This window comes from Tinamus guttatus, unplaced genomic scaffold (genome assembly GCF_059628265.1).
Source record: "Tinamus guttatus ecotype Peru unplaced genomic scaffold, ASM5962826v1 Tinamus_guttatus_pri_ptg000287l, whole genome shotgun sequence".
Lineage (NCBI taxonomy): Eukaryota > Metazoa > Chordata > Aves > Tinamiformes > Tinamidae > Tinamus > Tinamus guttatus.
In genome coordinates, this window is record NW_028288821.1 from 8847418 (window position 1) to 8872104 (window position 24687).

General features: G+C 45.4%; 1 protein-coding gene across 2 annotated transcripts in view; it reads right to left on the reverse strand.

Moving 5' to 3' along the window:
• The window catches only part of FGF13 (fibroblast growth factor 13), a 217445-nt gene that overhangs the window by 93546 nt on the left and 99212 nt on the right, over nucleotides 1-24687 (reverse strand). The window contains exon 2 of one of the 2 annotated variants that reach the window (XM_088527583.1): nucleotides 9096-9263. The exons of the other annotated variant lie outside the window; for it this stretch is intronic. Coding sequence (XP_088383709.1) covers nucleotides 9096-9263 — 168 coding nt within the window. The remainder of the gene's footprint in view (nucleotides 1-9095; nucleotides 9264-24687) is intronic. 2 annotated transcript variants of the gene reach the window in all.

Below are 24687 nucleotides of genomic sequence, written 5' to 3' on the forward strand. Positions count from 1 at the left end.
AAAAAAAAAAAAACTAAACAGCAACACAATACTACTACTGATATGCCTCTAAATTTATAAAAGACCATTAATCCACATTACTGCACAGCTTGCCCCTGAAGGTTCACCATGTATTTGACACATACTTGCACTACTGTGCAAGGATTTTTCAGCTTCCCTTTGAAGAGTCCACAGCTCTGAAAAGCACCATTCAAAACAAGGAGAAGCCTGAAAGGAAAACACTGGGTTGAGGGGACACATGGAGACCAGACTGAATTTGAGCTAAGCACATTTCCAAGGGGCCCTGCTTCCACAGAAACAGGAAAGCCAAGGCCATGGGCCTCTAAACAGGGCCCAAAGCTTGTCAGGCAGGGAGACGTGACCATGTGTAATCGCCTACAGGGGCAGGACACCTCTTGGATATGGTGTTCTAGAGAAATGAATGCTGATGCAAATGAAACTCACATCAAAGCCCTCGGAATTCACAAAAGCACTGCCAAGGACCAGCCAGGCCTCAACACTAGGAACGTCCCACTGTTGATTTTGAGTGCAAATTCACACTGTGCATTAACACAGATCAGCCAAAGGGCTGACCTGCTTATCAGCTAATAAATGGACATTAAAGGTATGAACTAAGCTCTTTTCTTCCTCCTTATGGCAATCTATAGGCTATTCTTCACATTCTTTTTATGTGTCTTGAGCTCTTTCTCTTGTGGTCTCCCTTTGAAGTGGACTTTCAACTCCTCAACAGCAACCAGTTTGCAAGGTGATACATTATATGTTAACAAGACCTGTCATCTTTTCAAGATAATTTTAGAATTAAGGAGCCTGCTAAACTCTGTGATAAATCTAGGCATTTGTTACAGCTTCAAAGTGCCACATTCAGAGATACCAGATGCACAAGGCCAAGGGCGCTGATTGAAGGAATAGCAGAAACCTGAGTTAGGTACAGGCTGAGCTGACCCTGGAACTGGAAACTGCAGAGCTGCTGCAACAAAACACTGTTAGCTACTCAAGCTGATTATCCCCAGACACCCAACACCACCGCACGGTGCTGCGCTGGGCCTTGGAGTTGTGCGGTGGTAACGAGGGGACCGCTGCAGCACACTCTGCTGCTCCGTGTAGCCAGGCCTAAATGCTTTTGTAAGGGATTGCCTTGGGAAACGAAACAACTTTCCAGCAACTGCGAAGAAGTTTAACTGCTCCCTGTTTCCAGAACTGTTCTAACCCAGAACAGCATGAAAAAATAGCATGCTTTCAACCCAAAGGCCAATATTTAAATACCACAAACGTTACCAAGGATAAAGGGTCGTGCAATAATTATGATGGGCTGTGTAGTTGAACAAGGTACAATGAAGAATCTTCATTATTTATAAACTGCTTCTTATTTAAAATGAGGGCAGACTGAAGAGCAAAATCTGATGCTTTCTTAGGAGAAGCACAGAATGAGAAGTAGTAAGCTAAAGGCCTTCCTGTCTAGAAGCAGCACACTGCAGCTCTCAGAGGCCTTTGAAAGAAGAGATGCGAAAAGCACGTCCGTGTAATTCATTTGGTCAAAATGTCCTACTTCAGACATGCTAAGTGCCAGATAAAAATCTTCATAATGAATATTTATTCTGAGATGAAAGCAGAAGAGCAAAAGGTATAGACAGCAGATTTGTCTCTAAGAGCACACAGGTAGACAAGAGCCCTCTTTAAGCTGCCAGAGCCTAATTCCCTCGCAAGGCCAGATACAGCTTCAAATTAAAACACATTGTCCTGAAATAAAAGTGTTGAGGCTGCTCCTAATGCCCTTGCATGCTAAGCTTTCTCAGATGTGGAAGAGTGTCTATTTGGCTATCACATCAAAATTAAACAGGATTTTTGCATTGTTCCATTGGGAAAATCCAGTCCCAAACAAATCAATTTCTTATTTTACTCTCACACTGCCCTCAGCCCTCATACTGTCTCCTATGAGGTTGCATGTTCATGTGAATTCAGGGACAAAAAGATTTGCAAGATGTTTAAAACACTACACTCAGCAACTTTTTCTCAAAACCCTGAAAGCCTTATCTTATACTTTATAATCTGATATACCTGCTGACAGAAATGCCTTATCAAACAATGAGATGCTTCAACCTCATGACTTAAAATCGCAAACAATAATATTACTCTCTAAATCCAGCCACTTTGGAAAGAGATGATTTCTAGAAGGCAGCATGCAGCTGGATACACAAATGCCAAGTACAGGGCCAAGTATTCCATGAGAAGTAAATAAAGTTCATAAAATGAAAGAAGCAGTAGAGCATAACACCATGCAAGGTAGAGCTGAAATAAAAGGCTAACAACCTGTCACCACTTCATACATTATCCAGTGGTGCTGGCTGCTCCTGTGCCTTCTCCTGGCCCTCACCATGCAAGGCCCTGGCCCTTCTGCCAGCCCTGGCACTGGTCTCTCCTAGTGCCCAGCCATTTCTTGACTCACATGGCAAGGAAAGAAGGGTTCTGCTGGTGCAGCTTGCCAAAATAGGGACAGTGTCTACACACGAGTGCATGGCGGGAGACAAGGAGCAGGAAAGGCAGGAGGCAGCTGGCACAGGCTGCCACCAAGCCACTGATGAAGAGAAATGGCAGATTCAGATTCTAAGTTAAACCTCCGCCTTAAGGTTAAATTCCCATCTCCGCTGTATTTCTTCATGGCTAGGAGCAAGTCACATAAGCCCTAGCCCTCCAAAGTCATCAAAAGGCAGAATACCTAGTACCATAAGCTCAGCTGATTCAAGATGCTATTGATACTAATGCTAGTGAGAAGTTCAAAAAGTTCTGAGGACCAAGTCCTTTACTACTCTGTCTTTATAACAGGAAAAGTTAAATTGTCCTATTTCACAAGAGTGCTGTGATGACAAGCATGCTCAACTATGCATGGCTATGGCAATAGGGACCATATGAACTCCTAGTGGAGTCAGAAGAGCAGATATCAAATTTAAGTCTACAAGTGAGTTCTGATCTCATTTGCAGACAAGTAAATATTGAGTAAAGCCTGGATTTTTATGGAATTACTTTGGATTTGCACTGATTGAGCCTGAACCCGAGCCTGGCCCAGGCTGCATTGAGGTAAGCTCATTAAATGCATCCCATCCCCTTTGACTCTGCTGGGAGCACACACACGTTCAAAGTCAATCATGTGCTTAAAGGCTTTGGAGGATCAGGGCAAGAGGGCTCAGCCACTTACCGGACTGAGCTGCTCTGCTTTGTGTACTAAGCATTTGAAGAAAATAAGAGTGCAGTTGTCACCACTGCTTCCCAACATCAGGAAAAGGAAGGGTGTCATTTAATCAGTCAAATCAAAGTCAGCTCCTCTTTTCTGGGGGCAGAACCATTACAACTGTGGCAGCATCAGATATTTGGCTTTTGTGCTGTCACTCCTTTTAGATTAACCTTCACTACCAGATATGATTCCAGAGCCACAGCAGCTCCACGTGCATTCCCACAGACAATATTTTGAGCTTATATTTAAGCCATTGCTCACTACTGCTTCTTGCCAGTGCTAGGACCAAGAGAAGGGGAGGCAGGATAAGCGCCTCAATTTCCCCCAGACAGCCAAGGGTTCAGGCAAAAGCAGAGCCAAGTTTTGCTGAGGGAAAGGCCCATGGCCAGAACACCAAGGGCTGCAAAGGCAATAGGGGCTGCAGGCCAGACACGGGCAGAAAGGGGGTACAACCCAAGTGAGAGCCTCGGCCAATGTGATGGCAAATCATCACTTTTCACCTCCACTGAAAGCAAAAGACATGACAAAAACTCTTCAGGAAAAATTATGAAGTTTGATTAATTAATATCAGGAGACTGCAATGCTAATTATTTTCCAAATAGGATTATGCATCTTAGCAGGAGCCCTGATTCAACAAGGTAGCAAAAGCCTTTCAGGCAGCTACTCAGCAGCCTTAAACCCAGGTTTGAACACAGCCACAGCGCAGGGGTCAAAGCTCCTTGCTAGCATCTCACTACCGACCACGCTAGGTCTGAACAGCACACACAGACACAGCAACACTATCTGTGTCCATCCCTCAGTTTTGGATCTTTTGGATCATCTCTTATCCCCACTGGAATGCAAAGTCTTTTTCATCTCTGAACAATATGTGAGGTTAAAAGAATCTCATAATTCTTTATGATTTCAAACACAGGTGTCTCTGGGAGAGAGTTCTCCTCCCTTTCTTCTTATTCTTCTCTAAAACGTAGAAATGCACATATATTAATATAATTAAACAAGAGAGCTGGGCTAATAGGACTGATCTGGTCTAGAAGAAAAGCATATAATTAGGGTGCCAAGCAACAGTGCTATCAGTAGTGACACGAGGCTTGGAGCACCAAAGGGACATTCAACATGACAATATAAAGGCTCTGAATTTCAGCTGGTGACAAAACCGTGTGCACACGGAGGGGGTGGAAGACGTAATTTGCTTAAACGTCCTACCTTGTCCTCCCCCTGGGAGGAGGGAGGGCCGCTCTGCCCGTCAGCCCAGTGCTAGGGATGGAGATAACAAGCCATTGTCAAGGGCAACCACAAAGCTGCTTGTTTCACATTAGCATCCTTAACATTTTCCATCTAATCAGATTTCCTGTTGGTTGAGGAAAGCTGCCTTTCCTCATTACCAGCTGCTATCCCAGATTTCCCTCTCCCCATCCTCAACGCAGCTCTTGCCATGCTTGTCTGCCTTTCTGTGTAAAAAGGTTATGTATGCCCGCAGGGAGACTAAATGTTATGAAAAAAAAAAAAAAAAAAGAAGAAATAAAAAGGGCAAAAACCCCCCAGATGAAAACAGAACTGTGGGCAAGAGGCCAAGACTCTTGATTATGTGACTGTGACTAACCAAGGGGTGTTTTAAAAGAAAACATTTCCCATTATATTCTCTCCTCTGGATGTAATAATACATCTCAAATTAGTTTTCCAGGAGCAAGCTTCTTTTTATGTAACCATGTTTTATACAGATAGCAGCAGCTTATGTTTAAACTATTTAAGAGAACAAATAGCTGCAAAATGTACTTCAGATGGTCCTTCTCCTGCTAGCAGTATATTCCTGGCTGGAAGGAAGCAAGGAAACTGCCCTGCATTTTGTTACTGCTTGGATGTAATAGTAAGCAATGCATGATGCCCACAGCATCCTGCATGCGGGTAAGAACATCAACTCCTCTTTTATTACATTTGAAGGATCCATGACCTTGTAAACTGTGAAATGACTTTGAAAATACAAAGCTTAAAACAGTGCAGAATAAAGCGAGAGCTCATCTTTTAACCTGGCCCAAAGTTTCCCAGATCATTAGGAAAGGAGCTTCTTATCCAAACTGCAAACAGATGTCACCTCACTGCTGCTGTGCCCAACCAAAGGGGAATTCTCACATTTGAGGAAGAGTGTTGTGATTTCTCCTTGCCCCGTTCCTTTTTCCCACATCTACAGCTAAAAAAGTCTTTGCTAGGGGAATATAAAGATGAAAGGTTAATATGGCCAAGGACGAAAACAATAATCTGATTGCTTGATGGGAAGATATAGGAAAGGGTACTAAGGATCGCCTGGTGAAGGTAGAGAGCTGTGGCGGATAGAGGCACCCGGGGCAGGTTGGGGAGCTCCCTCCTGCGGGATTGGCTCCGGGGTTGCCGGCGCTCCGGGATTGGTGGAAGGTTCTGGAAATACCCTGGGCTTAGAGGGAGCAGCCGGCCTCGCCCTGCTCCTCTGTCTCCCCACACTCCGCTACAGTTACTGGGCCAAGGAGCTTTTCTGTCCTCCAGCTCAACCTCAACCCTCCAGCTTTACTTCTGTTCCCTAAAGGTGTATTGGACACATGTGCTGTGACAAATGGCAGCCCTGCAAGCAGGCAGGCTGGGGGTTAAGAAAAAGAAACCAAGACAGGGTAATTTAGGAAACAAGGGCCAGTTCTTTCATTGCTTCTCATGCTTTTGAAAATGGGTCAGATGGGTAATGTGTCATGTGTGTCACTTATTTGAGATATTACACTGAGATGGTATTTATGTATTTCAGCAGAGAGTGCAGCATCCTCCGAACACGAAGAAAGTGTCAGTAAAATCTTTTCCAATTCTTAAAAAGAGCTTTCACAGAGCAGAAGGAGCAGGGACAACTACGCCTATAATGCTGCAGATGTGTAAAAGGTAGATAATAGCCAACTAGGACTACTGCTCTCATTAGAGAAGTACCTACAGGGCTACACATGCTTTATGGGACACAGACATTCCCTGATTCTTCTGTCCATCTTCAACTCATTCATTCAATGCTGAAACTAGCTGCATTCACAGTGCTGTTGATTCAGTATCTTCTGAAGAATCATATGTACTCAAGAGCATCACGAGAGGCAGAATGGCACCAAGAGAGTCAGGGCTTACCTACACCTGCCTCATACCTGGCATCCCAATACAGGAGGTAATAAATCCAGAAGTGACAAACGAGATGGCCCGAACATTAACCCTCTATGAAAGCATGGTCACAAAACACAGCAGAAATCTGTCAATTAAATGAAATACTTAGAGAAAGATGCAAAGTTAGAGACATTCATATTTTTACTAGATGTTCCCATGTCAACATTGATCAGGTGAAAAAAAAAAGTGCAGCTCTGTGTGCTCTCTGGAGTCTTTCAAGTCTGCAAAGTGCTTCATATATAACCCCCATTTATTTGGAGAGGTTTCCTGATAGCTACTGAGCTGCCATATTTTTCAATATCTTCCAAAATGTGCAAATTGCATTATGGTAACAGGTTTAAACTTCCATTTTCATTCATCCTCACAGCGCAGCTGAGCGTTAACTGCTGGGTTCACAGCTGGGCTAGGGTTTATTTCAGTTGTTCCATTGACTTCAGCAGACTGTTTTTGTGTTTGCACTGAAAGCACCGTTCAGATCATTTCACGCTCAAGATTTTTCAGCTTTGTGCCAACAAACCACCGAGGACGACACGCATCAGCCTTTCAGTGGGTCTAACACTGCTGCCAGCCAATTCACCAGCAGCAAAGACAGACCTGCGTGGCCCTAGGCGATTTGTGCAGTGAGAGAGGCTAAAAGGACACCTGAGCAAACATCTTCCCTCTCATGCTAGATGCGGTTTCTTTCACAGAAACACATGTAGAAACCATGCAACAATAAAAACTGCACCAAGATGATACCCCTGTGAATTCTCATCAACTGGGATGGTTGTGGGATTAGTAGCAGTAATGCAAAACTCCTGGAGGAGGGGAATAGGGGGGACTGAGGGTGAGGAGGGGAAGACATTCATCTTTGTATACTGCAACAGAAAGTGAAGCTTTCCTCTCCGAACCAAGCATTTTAAGTAAGAATGATTAACAATACCATATGCCATGGAGGAAGGAGCAACACAGCTGTTACTGGGGGGAAGCAGCGTGCAGATTGACAGAGAATCTCCGAGCAGTAACTGCGAGCTCTCGGGCGACAACACGGCAGAACCGCTGCTCTCCAGCTCTTCGCTTAGAGCCATCACCCTGAAAGCATCTGCTGGCAGACCCAGTGCCTCGCGGAGGAACAAGCCATGCCCCCAGGAGAGCCACCCCTGGGGACAAAAGGCCCAGCACAACTCTACTTCCCAAGTCTTCTCCTCTTGGACATGCCATCGGTGTGTAAAGTGGTGATTTATTCACAAAAACGACCATAGCTTTGAGCTAGTCACCATCAGGAACCCCAATTCTCTGTATGATGGTCATTCCAGTGTATTTTAATTTCTACTGGAATTTCACATGAGCACAAAAGTGAGACACAGCTGGGTCAGTAGAGCCCCGATCTCCTCAGTGCAAAGCAGTGCACCAACTCCGTGGCTCACATGAAACCTTCGTTTCCCAAAACACCATTTGATGAGGATGCTGAGCACCCATAAAACTCAGTTGTCAACATCTTTTTAGAGGTGCTTGACAAACGATTCTGAGCTCATAATTTACCAACAACATAAATCTGATAAGAAAATACATTGTATTTGTTAATCCAGAAGAGTGTCATGGGATTCAGCTTTCCTTCACATTCAAGTGCAGAATCAAAATTCCAATCGAGTCAGGCAGGGAAATGAGAGCAGAATTAAACTTTGTTTCCAAAATTCCATTTTAAAATTCAGATAACTTTATCAGTGAACCCAAAACCTTCCCCACCCCAGGATTTTTAATCAAACTACATACTTCTGAGCAAGGAACACCATTTTAGTAAAAAAATACTTGTGATCTGTGGGGAAGGGTCCAACCTGATCACTTGCCATTCCTGCAAGTTCAGCTGTGGCAGCACCCCAGCCCAAAATACTTCATCTTAAAACACGTCTACCAGCTGTAACATTATTCATCTTGGCAGATACTGAACCTTATGCAAAAAGTGGAAAGCTTACCATGTGGAATATGAGGCAGTAATGGAAAACACATGGAACAACAAGAGAAAGTATTAAAAAAAGGATTAAAAATCTTCATCTCATGTATACTAGACCAATGAGTTAAAGATAGAGATAACTCAGTAGCTTCACATTAGTAAACACAACATTAGAACCGACCATACCTGTGCTTTATCTGAAAAGGAAAACATTTCTACTTATTTCTTCTGCTCTGCATGCATTTCATTTTCCCAAATGCAGCTGTGCGTGCATGACATCCACACTGCCCCCTGCTCCGCGGCCGGGCGGCTGCCGCAAGCATTGGCCAGCGCTGTGCAGAAGCCTGATGGAGTGAGGGGTGCTGGGGATGAGCCGAATCGGAGGCCAAGTGCCACTATTTGCAGCAAAGTGCAACTTCAGAAACATTACCAGAAAGGACCGACTTGGAATTGATGCTGTTTAAAGTAGCAAGCGACTTTTGGCAGCCCAAAAAAATGGCAGTGTGTAATGATGAGAGCTGAAACAAACTTTCTTTAAGAAAAAGCAGCGTCATTTTACTTCTTGTCTAGAACAATGCTGTACATGGCTTGCACTATCGTGTCCCCCAACAGCTGAACCAGACGCTAACAGGCAAGCAAGAGGGGACATGGAGCGCGTCACGCGTCCTGCATCCGTTGCACTACACTGACACAGGCTGGAAACACACAGCACGCTCTAGGGACATACATGGAAAAATAAAAATAATAGAAACAAACAGAACATGGATCCATAGCGCCACAAACCTTCCGGCTCTGTGTTCTCTTTGAGGTGCACTTGCTTCAGTGGGCAGCAGAAGATTTCGTGACACTTAGCACGAAAAGGGGACTCTTTTTTCTTTAATTCCGCAGATTGGATGGAATCTTGCCGTAACATAATGTACTCCTGTGTGCCAGGGGGAGCGTCATCCATAACTGTGGTCACCACATAACAAAATGAACTCAAGTTAGAGCTTGAGGAAAGACATCTAGAGAATCAAATCAACTACATAATGTTGGGGGAAAAGGGGAGAGAGAGAGGAAAGGAAGAAACATTTTAGAATAATAAAATTAAACATCTTAAAAGTAACTTAGTCATGGTGGCAGAGGTGGAGAAAATATTTACTTTTATAAACAATTCTTCCCAAACATTAACAATTTATATTGTTTCATGCAGCTTTCATAAACAGAATAACACCGTGCTCCGGAGAGCAGCACAAGGTTCTCTGTGCCTTTGCTCGATTCTCCTGTATCGTCTAGATCTATTCCGCATGCAGATTGAGAACAAGGAGCATTCCGAACCACCCAGCATGCTGTTGTTGCCCAGCCATAGGCAGTCTCTAATGTCAGGGAGTCATCATTCCATATCTGCCGGTAACGCAGCACCCAGGTGTCTATTCCCCAAAATACAAGCATGCTTTTATCTAAATATTTAATTATACGCTGTTCCTCCGCGCAAGGATGATAATCCAGTGACATTTGACTTGGATCATGACTTTCAAAGGATAGGAGAGTAGATGTACAAAAGGAACGCACATTAATCCTTTTGATGGTTTTCTTGTAAAACAGCAAGTCATTTTTTAAAGTTGATCGTATAAATCAATACCACCATTAATAATATAAATGATATGCAGCCTGAAATGTTTTCTGAATGAGGTCGCACTATTTAATGGCTAGAAAGGTAAAATATGTAGCATACAGAAAGCTCCAGCTACATTAGAAGTTATTACCCTAGCAGAAAGAATTGAAGCATTTTTCCACTACCTTAAAAAAAAAACAAACAAACAACAACAAAAAAGCCTTAACACAGACAGCAAGATTGTTCAACTTGGAGTTTTCAGAAGCAGATCATCTTTCAAAACCCAAGTTAGAAGATTTTTCAGAAGATAATCTATAACCATTACTAGCAATTCATAACCAGACGCATAGGTATAAAAACACAGCCAAAAACAGACTGAGATTCTACAACACTAACAAAAAATAAAAATCCAGAGATCAAGGAAGAAAACATTTTAATGCTAGCCTAAATATCTGCAGCTGCACCAGCAGAATACAAGCTTATATGTTTTTATATATTTCTCGAAGTCTTAGCAGATCATTCAAACAAATTAACCATTTCCTATGCACCTACCAGTGATTTTTAACAACTATCACACAGATTTTAGCAAGAATCCCCTCAGCCAAAAATACGACACTGGCCTCCCCATCCACTTGCTTTATTTCCCTCCTCCATCGTGAATGGTAAAAGTCACATCCAGAAGATAATTAACTGGTTCAATCCGTTCTTTCTGCAGTGGGCAATGGCCTTCCCTGATGACATCAATCCATAGGAAATGTTTTGCACTCGAGCGGTTGTTGCTTCGTTAGACTAGCAACAGCACCAGGAACACACACTAATAACCCAGATATGGATACAGTGTCGTTTAAAGTGATGCATAATAGGAAGATAGTGGTTCAAACATGAACACTAGGTCACCGAAGCACAAGATCTGGATTGCCAGATAACTGCTGCATTAAAAGCTCTTGTTTTACCTCGGTTTGTTGGAAGGGTTTGCACGTGTTCCTGATGGGCACTGACAGCCCAGAGGTTGCAGGGCTACCACTAAGGAGAGTCGACACCCAAGAGGAGCCCAAGACCAGCTGGGTCGGCTCCTGCACAAAGGCGCCACGCAGGAGCTGCTACTGCAGGAGTCCTGCGAAACCCCCATAAACCACGCACAGGGCCCTGCGTCAGCGGCGCAGGAGCCCTCTGACGCGTCCTGCTGACATTCCCAGGGATGAAGGATAACGCGCGCCGAGAAACGCGAGCAGCCGGGAGAGGAGCGGAGCGCCCGGCTGCCAAGCGCGGCCCCTGCCAAGGGGCACGTTCCAGCCCCATCCGGAGCCTTCCCAACACGGGAGGAAACGGCTGGAGGAGACACGAGGGCCTTGGTTCGTCGCCCTGTGTACAGCCACACGCTGGAGAAATTAAGAAAATACTGAAGCCAACAAAGATGGGGGAGTTTAACTGAACCCAGGGCAGCGGGTGTAGTGAGGCTTGGCTCATAGGACAGCATGAGCATCTGGAGCTAATACAGGAACCACAGTTGTAAGGAAGCCTCGCTGCTGGCACGATGCATTAACAACATTACTGATACTGCTGGTTTGAGGAGAACAGCCCAAACCTTTTCTTAAGGGAATCAACGGCCTGAACACAGCCAGAGTTTATTACAAAACTAGGAACATCCCCTAACCCAAGTGTCATTTCTCTGTTATGGCGACAGCTGGACAGCCTCGTGGAGCCGCTGAAATGACAGCAGCAGGTTCTCAGTTCTGTGACCATGAACCTCTCCACAGGAAAAATTCAAACCCACAGAATCCAACGTGAAAAGCTCTCCTGACCTGATAATGTCCTATTTCTAGTAAATAATGAACATGCCACCATGGTAGGATCACTATTCAACATCTTCTGTAAATAAACACTTTGGAAACTGAGAAATATCCTCCCTCATCACAAATCTCAAATTATTTTGCTAACAGGATAAAGAACACACTTATGAAATATGCCAAAGTAGGAGGCAAAGGGTAAATTTTAGCCAATATCATCAAAATCCAAAGCAGTATGTACACACTGTGCCACGCAGAGCAGAGACCATTAAGGCATAAGAATAGCACTCCTTTTACACTATGGTTCCTTCAATTCCAGACTTCATGCTAATTGCAGAACCTCAGCTATACTTACACCCTGCTGCATAATGCACAGATACATGAGCTGGCTTTAGATCAGCTAATTTGGGTGGTAATCACAAGACAGCTTCGAGCTCGGGAAGGGCAGCAGGAGACACGCGAGAAGACTGGCAAACACTGAGCCTGGCTCCGTCACGCGGACGGAGCTCAGGGCACGTCTGCACTGCCTCGGCCACCCCCTGCACACTCATGTGCAACACCTCTCATTTATTTACATTTCCATTTTCCCCTGAGTAAAATAGAAGGTTTTGGACATGATTGCTTAAAGAACTGCCAACAGTGGATGTGTAAGAAATACCCCCTTTTTTAAGGAAATGGTGAAGATGCAGAAAAAGTAACAACTCTAAAGCGAGCATGAAAAGCATTTGCTTAGTAGTTAACATAAAATAGCTGCAGTAGCTGTTATGGTTCCTTCAGCAGAAGATTCAACTTGATAAATAACACTCTACAGCATATTTATTTTTAAAATAACCACAATAATAAAAAAAAACTTACTGAGAAGTCAATATTAAAAAAAGCTTCCTTCTTCCCATGTCTTATGAGAGGAAAAAAAAATCATTTTTAAAATGACTACTAGCACCATAATGTTTTTCAAGGTAAATTCAAACAAGTTTGTGTTATATAAATACATCAGCTGAACACTCCACTGGCTTGTTTGTCTCTGTCTTTTATGTCCAACTTCATTTCAGTCCCATCTACAATTGCCACAAACTATAACATCAAGCCTGTCCATAGGGCTTGGCGCTCTGGCTGCAACCAGAATAATTCTCGATCCAATCAGAGTTTAATAAAGCTTTAAGGAAGCCTCTTTCCCCCAGCAACTACAAGCTTAAAATCTGCTTTGTCTTATTTTTCCTGGGATACTGGTGTTGCGCAGACTTCAGCTGGAGTCTGTAGCATCCGCAGTGTAAATACATGTTAGTATTGAGGCAAGAGAAATCACCTGTTACTCTTGTTCTTGCCCATATGACACAAGAACATCAACATTTGCTACTTCCATGGATCTGTTTTGATGCTTCTCTCCTTGAATGACCCAAACCGCAAGCTCCCTTCTCCGTGTTCCCTTCCTTTTGTTCCTCTTATTTTCACATGCAGCGAGGCACGAGATACTGGCAATAAATGACTTTTCTGCCAGCGAGGGTGGCGAATCGAGACGGCGATGCCCGTTCTGCACCTTCACCCTCCACCCACGAGAAGGAAGGGAAGGAGAGGAGCGCAGCGACCCAGGCCTGCGCACGGCTGGTTCTTCCCTGTTAGAGAAAATATCAGGGTATCGAGTTGCTTTAGCTCTTCATGGGGACAAGCCTAAAAATGCTGCCTTTGGAATAACTTGCTTCAAGGGAGCGCCCATGGGGCAGGGAGCAGGTGGGGAAGTGGGGATTTTCTGTGACATGCCCTGATGCGGTGGCTGATACAAAACGCTCAGGGGCCTATGCAGTAACGATTCCCTCTGCTGCTTTTTGCTCCTGCAGTATTTCTGCCCTAACTTATTCCATCTGAAGGTTGATTTCTGCTTACCAGCTGTATGACATGATGGTCTCATTTGGGTACTTCAGGGAACACAAATACTTACAAGCTAATTAAAACAAGCTATCCTAGAGTAGCCATATAGTCAAACCCTCCTAAAGGCACCACAGTCCATCTGTGCCCAGACATCCCCACACTCGTAGGTCTGAGGTTTGGCCAGCTCCAGTTTGCTCCTTTGCAGTGACAACAGATGTCCCAGGACCTACGAGCAGCCACAGCCTCCAGCTCTTACTCAACAAGCTGCCTCTGAGGTCCCTCCTTCCCCACCACCAAACCAGACCCTGGGGTGGCAATGCATCGACTCCGACCAAAGTTCAAAAACACAACAGGGGAGCTCCCTTGTGGCAATCCTGCCCTCCACGTTGTGTTTCATAGAATCATAGAATGCTTAGGGTTGGAAGGGACCTCTAGAGATCATCTAGTCCAACCCCCCTGCACACGCAGGGACACCTAGAGCACGGGGCACAGGACTGCATCCAAGTGGGTTTGGAAGATCTCCAGAGAAGGAGACTCTACAACCTCTCTGGGCAGCCTGTTCCAGTGCTCTGTCACCCTCACTGTTAAGAATTTTTTCCTTAAGTTCCTATGGAATTTTTGGTGTTTCAGTTTCCGGCCATTTCCTCTAGTCCTATCAGTGGCCACCACTGAAAAGAGACCATCACCGTCCTCTGCACTCCCTCCCTTGAGGTACTTATAGACACTGATTAGATCCCCTCTCAGCCTTCTCCTCCATGAACCGAGCTCGCACTACACGTGGAGGCCGCCGCTGATGAAGGCTGCACCGCACTGCAGCCTCCTCGCTCCGCGTGCGCAGCACCAGCCCTTGGGCTTCTGGTCTCAAACCAGTACCATAAATTCCCTCTTTGGCAACCATTTCTCTGTGCTTGTTTTTGAATTGATATTAAGAGGACAGTTTTATGGCATGCATACATACAACAAATTCTGAGATGGGCACTAATTATCTGGAAGAGCTGAGACAAGTCTTGGAGGAGCAAATTCCTTTTCTAAGAGGGGTTTTACTATCTGAACTAATAATGTTTCAAACCGCTGATCTAAATTAGATTGAGCTGGTTATTAGGGGCTGAGGCTTTGGGGATTCCATACTATATGGTCTAAGAGCTCCTTTCTGTTTCTGGGGAGCAGAGGAGGATAAATTGTTATTAAAGAATAAATGTCACATGGCATCACAAATTAAAATTGATCAGCAATAATCTTTATGGTAAAGCCAACAACCCAGCCTCTGCCATGACTGCTATATATGGTGCAGCTTCCTAAACTCTCATTAAATTAGCAGCTTTAGCTACAAGCAGGAGTAGCCTTGGCACGTGCCCAGGCCCCAGGAGAGGTTCTGCAGCCCACACCAAGCACCACGTTTGGCCACGTTCCCTGGTAGCCGCAGAGCCGCCACGAACAGCCCGGAACTGCTGCAGTCACAGCAGAGACTGCAGCATAAACACCCCAAAGACTTCTCCTAAATCCTAGTCCTGCGCCCAGGCCGATGTGCAGCAGCAAACAGAAATTGCCCCTGTACAAGGCTGTGTGGGCAGCTGGAGAGCTGCTGTCCCGCTGCCAGGGCTTAGCCGAGCCCGTGCAAAGCTCAACCTCCAGCTTGGCTCCCCTGCTGCACAGACCCACAAAATACCCGGAAAAGGATAAACAAGGTCTGCATGGATCCTTTCCAGCGCAAGTGCACAGGTGGATTTATCTTTCCAGCTTTAGTTGGATATCATTATTTATTGCACAGCTCCTTCCTGTATGCTCAGTAATCAAAGCAGAGACAACAGCAGGCAAAATTATGTGGTCAAAATTTGTTTTGGCAAAACACTTCCTTTGGAGTGAAAACTACTTAAAGTTTGCATGACCACCTTTCACCACCACAACAGAATACTGATAGTTTTAGATACTATGTTTTGATTTGAAACACCTTTCTGCTGTGAAATAGCCTCCTTTTTAAATAACCAGCTGTTGTCTCACAAGAAGAGACTGCAGCCTTGTTGAACACATCTCTTTCAAAAGGAGTGGGGACTTATGAACTCTCTGATCTGTTGAAGAATTCTGAAATACATTTTCTTAGGGTCAACCTTGCAGAATAACTATTTTCAGATCTTCCAAAATTATTTGCATAGAACATGCTCCTTGGCCTAAAGGAGTAATTGAATCAACTGGTAGCAGTAATAGGCTGCTGTCCTCTAAAAAGACTAGCTAAGATAAGGCTGCACGTAGATCCTTATGCATAATAAAGACAATGACATTCAACAGCATTTTTTTTTAAATAAATTCAACTGAGAATGCATCTCTTTCCTCCGCTCGGAAGTGCACAAAACATTTCTGCATATAATCTGATTTCCTAGGCTTTCCAGGCATCCATCATCTACCAAATAGCCTTGATTATCGCTAATCTGGCCACTATTCAGTGACACAGCTGCCTATAACCGTGATCCTACTGTGCCCACGTGAAAAGCTTGGTTTGGGAGAGAGCACTCTGGTTCTTCTCCAGATGCTCAGCAGCATTTTCCAGCCTCCCACATGTGAACTGTAGAGAAGCCCAGATCCACAGTCTGGCTCGTCAGCTGCTACACAACGTGCAGACCCCCTGCTCGTCCCTTCCAGCCACCAGCTCTGGGGCTTTGCTCCGCGCATCATCGTGCCCGCTCATACTGAACTGAAGCTCAGCTCACCACGTCACCACACTCGCCTCTAAATGAATAAATATCGCTTCCCTGCCTACTTGGAGTGTCTTTCTGCTCTTCCCATCTGCTAAACTAAACGTGAGCTGGCTGCTCTCCAAGCAGGTGGGCTGCTCCACACGCCGCAGCACACACCACAGTAATTTGCAGCGTACTACTCATTTTTCGGGCGCCCGTGTGCATGGAGCGCCAGCGACACAGACCCATGTATGCTGGAGACACAAGCATGCTGCCACGGAATCACAGGAGCTGCATGGAGAGGTACGGGCAGGTGCCACCAAACACCAGCACGTGGACCAGCTGAAGCCTGTGAAGGTGCAAGAAAGGCGGTCGTAGAACCCACTGAAGAAGGGAAGCAGCTCTGGAAGGGAAGGAGGAGGTCGCTTGCATCTTCCAGGCACAGCTAAGTACCAATAAAAGTCACCACCACCCATCCACTTGTCTGGTCCCACTGAGTAAGGCCACCACCCTTCAAGGTGACACAATTGTCCCCAACTGACAAATTGTCCCCAACTCGTTCTGGCACTGGAAACGAAGCATTTAAGCTAATGCAGGTCCTTCTGGGTGGAACAACTTCAGCAGTGATGTCTGGGGAGACGGTGCTATCTCAGACAGATACAGCATTACAGCAAACTTACACTTCGGTGAAAATCAGACGAGTAGAGAACCAAATGACAAAACGTCTGCTCGAAAGGGCCAGCAATTAGGAGATTTGACAGATTGAGCGACTTCAAGAGTTATTCCACTCCTGGAATACTAGGATGCTCTCACACAAGGTAGATCAAGGACAAAGGCAGCCTACAGAGGTGGACAGAGTTATGAAGTGATTCTTCCAGTATCCTTCCTGGAAATCGGAAAGAAGCAGCAGCTGAACATGGTGGGAAGGAGAGGAGCAGCAGTAAAACCCTCCAAGGCTCAGCCTAAGGCTCCAGCTCCTCAGCACTACACTTGGAAGAAGGGGACAAGGGCGGAAGCACCACTCATGAACAGACAGGTGGCACCTCCCAATTATTTGGCTCATTTGCCACAGATTAACAAAAGGAAGGAGGCAAGAGATGGCGTGTTTTAAAACTCAAACCCGTTACAGACGGGGCTGTTCTGAGACAGCCCCTCAGAGGAGATGGTTCAAAGCCAAGCACAGAAAACTAAGCAGCAGAGCAGAGCGCCCCGGCGTGCCGTGGAGCGGGGCCGGGCACCGCCGGGCGGGCGGGCGGTTCTGCACTGCAGAGCACGGAGCTGCCGGACGAGCAGCAGCAAACTGTGCAAAACAAATTTTCTGAAAGGATTTTGCATTTGTCTGCATTTTAAGGGTGTTTTTTCAGTATGTTAAATATCAAGAAGTTATAAATCGGGACTATAGACATCACTAACACAATGTATTACACTTAAAAAAAAGTCTGAGAGAGTGTCATATTTTATCGCCTGGACTAAAGTTTTACTCAAATTCATCTCCACCTGCAAGTGGCTTTGACAGCCCCCACAAAAGCTCTTCCCTTTCTATCTTCCAGCACGTTACCTAGGGCAGAGCCACTGCTGGACCAGCTTTCCCAGGCCAGCAACTCTCTCGCTCCCACTTTGCCCACACTGGGCTGGAAAATGCACCTCGAGTGTTTTGCTGTTAGGCAGCTCTCTTGTTGCTTGGCCGGGGAAGGGTTAACTCATTATATCCACTTGAAAGTGCATCGATCCAGCAAGGCGCACAGCAGTACACACACTGCGCTGCTTCTCCTTCAAGCTTTCTGAAATTAAAGGACCACGTTTCACAAGCCTTCCCTTGGCACAACTTCTGGGGCTCTGCTTGAAAATACTTTTCCCTTCTCTGCACTTACCTAAGTCCTTCTGGCCATTACATAACTCCACCTGCAATTACAGCGTCGCCACCAGTGCTGCACTTGCTGCACATGCACTCTCAGTCTTAATCAATATCATCACCACTCAGAATCAGCAGCAGATTTAACTATCCCATTTCCTATTACTGTCCACCCTGATGATCAGGCTTGTCGTGTCCAGCTACATGTTTGGGACCATGCTCAAATACTTTCTTTTAAGCAATATTGCGGCACTCCCAGGTATGGGGCAGCACAACCTCACAAATTAATACTTAGAGAGTGCTAACTACACTAAAATTGCAATGATTCTGTAACAACCAACCTAAGATCACATATGCAAGTCCAAGTCACTTGAACAGCTACTAGGCCATATGAAAGGAACAGCCAGAGAGAAGCAATCAGCAGAGGGAGGACAGGAACAGTTGTGCCAACTTGCAGTGTACTCACAAGTTGTTCATGCCCAAGTTACATGTTGTGTCCCCAGCGAAGGGCACAGTGACAACACACCAAGTCTTCTACAATGTGACACCATTCCCACCGACACAGCTTGAACTCGGGTGTCGCTACGTGACCTCCAGCCTGGGCAGTCCTGGATGGCTCCGTTCCCACCAGCCGGGAGCCGCTCCTGCGGCTGGACAACAGGCAAACGCACCCCGAGCTGCTCGAGCTGCAACCTCCTGTTGAGCAACAAGCAACAGCAGGGCGCTAAGAAAAAAAAAAATCACCACATTTCACCTTCAGTGCATGAATACAGCTCCTCTAGCTTATAACAAGGTATCAACACTAGTCAAGATAAACATCTGCCTTAGAAGAAAGATACTGCTGCAGAAATGAGCTATAATTCAGTTTCTAGTGTTTAGGATGTAGAAGATGGTTTTTATTTTAGGGGAAGAGAAAGCCACTCTTCTCAAAATAAGTAAGGCTATTGTGTATCACAGATGGGAGTTGTGGAGCTGCCTCCAGGGACGCTGCAATCACTTTCTGCACTGCTTTGAAACCATCCATATTAAAAACAAATCACTATTTGGTGTCGTTACCATATTTATGCCTACTGGGCCTCTACATCGCTCAAAATAAATTAAAACATTTATTCTGGAAGTCGGTTCAAACACTTTAAAAAGTGGAAAGGGCTTTTAGTTGCTGTCAGTCTGGTGCATCTCAGTTCATACCAGCTCCAGTTAAATGGAAAGTTTTCAAGAGGAGCCTCACAGCAATTTGCAGGAGCTGAGGGTCTGGCCCATACGCTGAAAATAGCTGTGTAGACAGTCCAGTTTTGCAGACACTGTGCATAGCAGTGTTCGCCCTGTTCCTAATCCCCAGTGGAAGGAATTTTCCTAACGCTCCTTGCCCTTTATGTCCCTTTAGCACTTAGAGTACTTTTAATATCAGCTGCCGCCCCTGGTTTTTTCAAGTTTTTTTTTTTTTTCCAAGGTTTCTCATAGAATTCATTTAATAAATGAGGTTGTCGCTGTTTGGAGAATAATACACCTCTCCTTTTAAATCTAATCTGTAACTTTCATGTGAGCAGCATCCTCTGCACATGAACAGAAACCCTTCAAGATATCTTTGTAAAACCTCATTAGCAATTTAATTGGCCCTTAATACCGCATTTCACACCAGTTTCACGAGCGACCTGGGCTAACTCATTCACTCCGGAGTTATTCGCTCATTCACCGAAGCAGCAGCTGCGCCATCACGTTACAGAGAAGCCCGTCAGGCTGGTAACGGTCTCTGGCTACGGAAAGCAGGTCGAGGGAGGTGATCCTGCCCCTCTGCTCAGCCCTGGTGAGGCCGCATCTGGAGTATTGTGTCCAGTTCTGGGCTCCACAGGACAAGAGGGATGTGGAGCTGCTGGAGAGAGTCCAGCGCAGGGCCACAAGGATGATCAGGGGCCTGGAACATCTGCCCTATGAGGAGAGGCTGAGGGAGCTGGGCCTGTTCAGCCTGGAGAAGAGAAGGCCGAGAGGGGACCTGAGCAGTGTCTAGAAGTACCTCAAGGGAGGCAGTGAGGAGGATGGTGCTGGTCTCTTTTCACTGGTGGCCACCAACAGAACTAGAGGAAACAGCCACAAACTGAAGCATCAAAAGTTCCACAGGAACTTACGGAAAAATTTATTGACAGTGAGGGTGACAGAGCCCTGGAACAGGCTGCCCAGAGAGGTTGTGGAGTCTCCTTCTCTGGAGATCTTCAAACCCGCTTGGACGCAGTCCTGTGCCACGTGCTCTAGGTGACCCTGCGTGTGCAGGGGGTTGGACTAGATGACCTCTAGAGGTCCTTTCCAACCTTGAGCATTCTATGAAAGCTCTTTCCTCCCAAAGCCCCTCACGATGTTTTAGGACTAAAGCCCTGCAAAGGAAGGAGGCAGTGACTTTGAGCCGCTTCTCCTTGCCCCGCGCTGTCACGCAGACGCAGGATTGGGGCTGCCCTGGGTGTCTGAGGATCTCCAGGCTGCTAAACACAGCGATCAGAGATGACTCACTGTCACTCTCACATACATTAAACGGTTCTGTCAATTTTGTGCCTTGAATTCCTGCTGTAACCGCCATCTCTCGCAGCTGCGGACGCGACGCCAGGGCTGACTCAACCGCCCAGGAGCTCAGCACGGCGCTGGGACGGGCTGCGCGGGGAGCCGACGCTCCGACCTTGCCCTTGCCCAGCAGAAGTCATTCCCTGCCACCAGGTAACACGACCAGCGCGAGCTCCCGCGGCCAAATCCGACAGCTCCGCGCTGCAGTTTGTCTCCGGGAATGCTCTGCATGTCATGTATTAATAGCGTCTGACTAAGGGCTTTAGCCTCCCATCATGTCTATACAAAGTGTCTCGCTGTGGGCAGTTGCCTGGAAGGGCATTGGAAATAGCTGTGGGTGAGCAAAATAGACTCCGTGCGCAGAACTGACATGTTGCGTGTTCGCTGAACCTCATGCATTTATTCCTAGTAAAGTGAAAAATAGCTGGAATCTGGCTAAAGTTTTAGGCAAAAGGAAGATATAACCCATTCTCTCATATATTCTCATAACATCCGTTCAACTAACTCCCCTTCGCAGTAGCTACTCTTCACCCAGCCACCTAAAGGAAATAGCCAGAAGACAGGAGATGAAGGCATTAAAAGTAGCTTCCTGAGGTTGGAAACAGGTTGTGCTTAACCAAGTACTTCCAGCTGCCAAAGTGCTCTCCCAACCTTGCCTTCTCATCACCCAAGCAAGCTCAGGGTCTCCCTATAGCCTGCCAGCACTGCGAGAATCTAACTTCTGCTCGAACATTAACCAAAAATGCTCAGCAGCACGGACCCGAGTGGGAAAAACTATGTCTACACCAAACAGCAACGTCTGAACAGGAGCTGGAACAGCGAGAGGTTGGCTCAGAACCCAGAAATACCCAGAAATACCCAGAAATGGGTATTTCTGACCCATTAGAGGCTCCAGGACTTCTGGGCCACCACAGGAGCTGCCTGCCCTCGCTGCTTCTCCTTTTAGGCAAGCACTGTACCCAGGTATAAAACAGCATCACTGTTTGTCCCTCCTTTAAATTATCTAATTACATCATTGCTTTTCTTCATCTAAATGGTCTGTTTAAATCAAATGCATCTAACCCCCCTTCAGAACTTTACATTACCCCCTAACACTCTGTGGCACAAACAGCTTTAAATATTTACTTGACATTATCTTGCACCCAGCAAATGTATTTTGATGCTCCCGGAAGAAACCATGAAAAATTAAGTTGCCCACTGATTCTCACACACACAGTCAAGGTGGATCCTGTATATTATTTTACCACCATAATTCTCCACAGTTCAGACCTGCCAAGTCTAAGGAGCTCATCAATAACGTCCTGGTCACAAATGAGATGTGCAGACACCAGTCTCAATGCAAGAAGACCTTTTCAGTTATGATTTCTCAGCTTGTTTTTCAAACCAGCATAATGCTCACCTATTATCCTGTTAGCCTTGCTAATTTGTATGCATCTTCGCAGTTCATTCTTTTCTTTATTGTTAATTAACTACCTCATATTGCAAATTCCCTTTTTTTAAGATAAGGTGCAGCTGCCACAATAGTCCTGTAAGTGAATCATTAAAACTATAATACATTCATAAATAACACATTACAAGACTTAAAATAAATATTTCTACAGCTGTTGCAACCCAGTCACCTACGTGTAATAGAAGTTGCACACCCATGAAATTAAATTGAATACAAAAATTAATTTCAAAGGCTTAGTTCCCCGAGAAAGTTATTGCTCTTAATTCCTTTTGGTCAATGTTATTTTCTTTTTGATCCTAAAATTGAAATTAGAATACTAAAATAAATAAAAATTACTGCCTCTGGGTAGAGAACTAAAGTAATCAACAGCAACCAAACTCCTGTGAAGCCCAGGCAAGCACAGGAGTGGGGAAAGAGAAGAGAAAGGAAAGGACAGCAGGGGAAAAGCAAGGACATGCAAACATCTGCTAATGAACCTAGAGCAGAATAGCACCATTCTCTAAGAAAGTTTCCAGAATCAATTTTCCCAAGAATTTACTTGGGGAGGTTCCCATGCTGTCTCTCAAGGACCGAGATAATATTTCAGTCCATACATCTCCTGGAGGACAGAGCCCACCAGCTCTTCCAGCCCCACAGGCCACCCCAGCTTCCCCAGCAGCATCTTCTCCCCAAAGGCAGGTAAAGGAGGAAGAAAAGCTCTGTCCCTCTTTGTACAGGACAGAGGCAGAAAAGCCTGTGTTGATCTTTGCCCATCATCCCATGACTCGAGAGGTGGGACGAGAGGCTGGTACAACGATGCACAATTTATCTGTGCTGGCAGCAGCCCCTCCACGCTGGACAGGAGCATCCTGAGGGCCTCAAAAGCACCTCCAAAGCAGCAGGACACATCTTCAGCACGAGAATTAAAAAGCAGGTCCTGACCATCAGGATGCCCATGCATTTTTAGAACAGAGGGCAAAATGTCAACTGTGGTTCATCACTAATTGCATCCCCACATTTCTTCTTCCCGAAAGGGACTGCAAATGCAATTACACTTTGCTTTGATGTCACCAAGCCTTTTGCAATTCATTCACTTGTGCAGGAGCTCTGAAGGAACCATCTGATAAGCGGGGGCTCTGCACAGAACAGACTGGACCAGCATTTATGAAAGCTACAGCAATTGCCCATTGCTGTGCCTCTTCTCTCTGCCTTTTCATCAGTTTCTGCATTCAGAGGTGGCCGCTCACCTCCTGGCAATCACCTGCCCACCAGCCAAAACCCCCATCACCAACAGCATCTATAACGGGCAACAGACACAACCAAACTAAAGACAACCTTGCTGTAGGCTTTGCCCGGGTTTTCATGGTCCCACCACTGGTGAGGAGTTTTTTTTAATAGCATTTCAAAGCTTTCGTGTAAGTTAAGTCCATCTTCTACAGCTCTAATCTGTCTGATCAGAGCTATTAAAGGGGTCAGGCATCTCTGGTGCAGAACACTTAGTGACTTGGCACTGTGATGCCACTTAGACCATGGAAGCTTTTGCACAAGGACAATGACAGTCCAGGGTCCTTGACTGGATCCTCCAGCACATCTAGAGAACTTAACCACATCATCAGTGCCAATCTGATTTGAAGGACAAAACGGCACCCTTGGTTCCCCTTCACACTTTTTTTGCCCCCATTCCTCCACCTCAGGTATCCCAGGAACATCGCTGTCTGCCCACAACCGCTCCAGGTACGCTCTGCTCACACCTCCGTGCCTACAGTATCACACAGATGTGCTTTTTCCCATTGTTTGCCAAAAACAAACTTCAACAGCCACTAAATTGGGTAGAGAAAAAGAAACATTTTGGTTTTGCCATTTCCTAAAAAAACCAAAAATTCAAATCAACATTTTTTTTTCTCTCCGAGCTGAAACAATTAGGCAATATCCCATTTTTTGGCTCACTGAACTGTCTAGCAAAACACTAAAATGTCTCCCCGATTTTCTCCTGAGCAGCCTTTAAGATGCTGGCAATTCAGTCTGCTTCGTCAGCACGCTGCACCGAAAGCTATTAAAACCTGGACCTTAATAGCTAATCTCTGCTACCCACTCCTGCCTACCCCACAGAGCAGTAACATAAGTGCAGCTCCCGGTACCGCAGTGGACAATGTTTAAATTTACTTCATACCTAAAGCAGTAAGGTTTTAGGGTTTTTTTTTTTTTTTTGGCTTGTTCTTTAGCACACAGCTAACAAGTGCGCAGTAGATAAGGCTTCTGCAGCCTATCCAAGGCTCACCTCCAGCTCGGGGTTTTGCTGTTGCTGGCATATGGAGACAGTTTAGATGAAAATGAGCAAATACTGGGTAAAAAAAAACTATTCCAGAAAAAGCTGAATATTTATGGCTTGCAGACAGAAACCTGACTGGCAAGCGAATGCTTTAGGTAGAGATAAAAAACATGACAGAAGGGAAACTTTTATTTACTATTTAATGAATGCATCAACATTTGCAGATGATTAGGGCCAACCTAAGTGCTTTGTTCTTCCCTCTTGTAATATGAAGGGTGTGGGGGGTTATATTTTTTAATTATTTTTCCATAGTCGCAACTAAAGATAATTTTAGGCTTTTCCAAAAGGCTTATTTCTGTTTATAG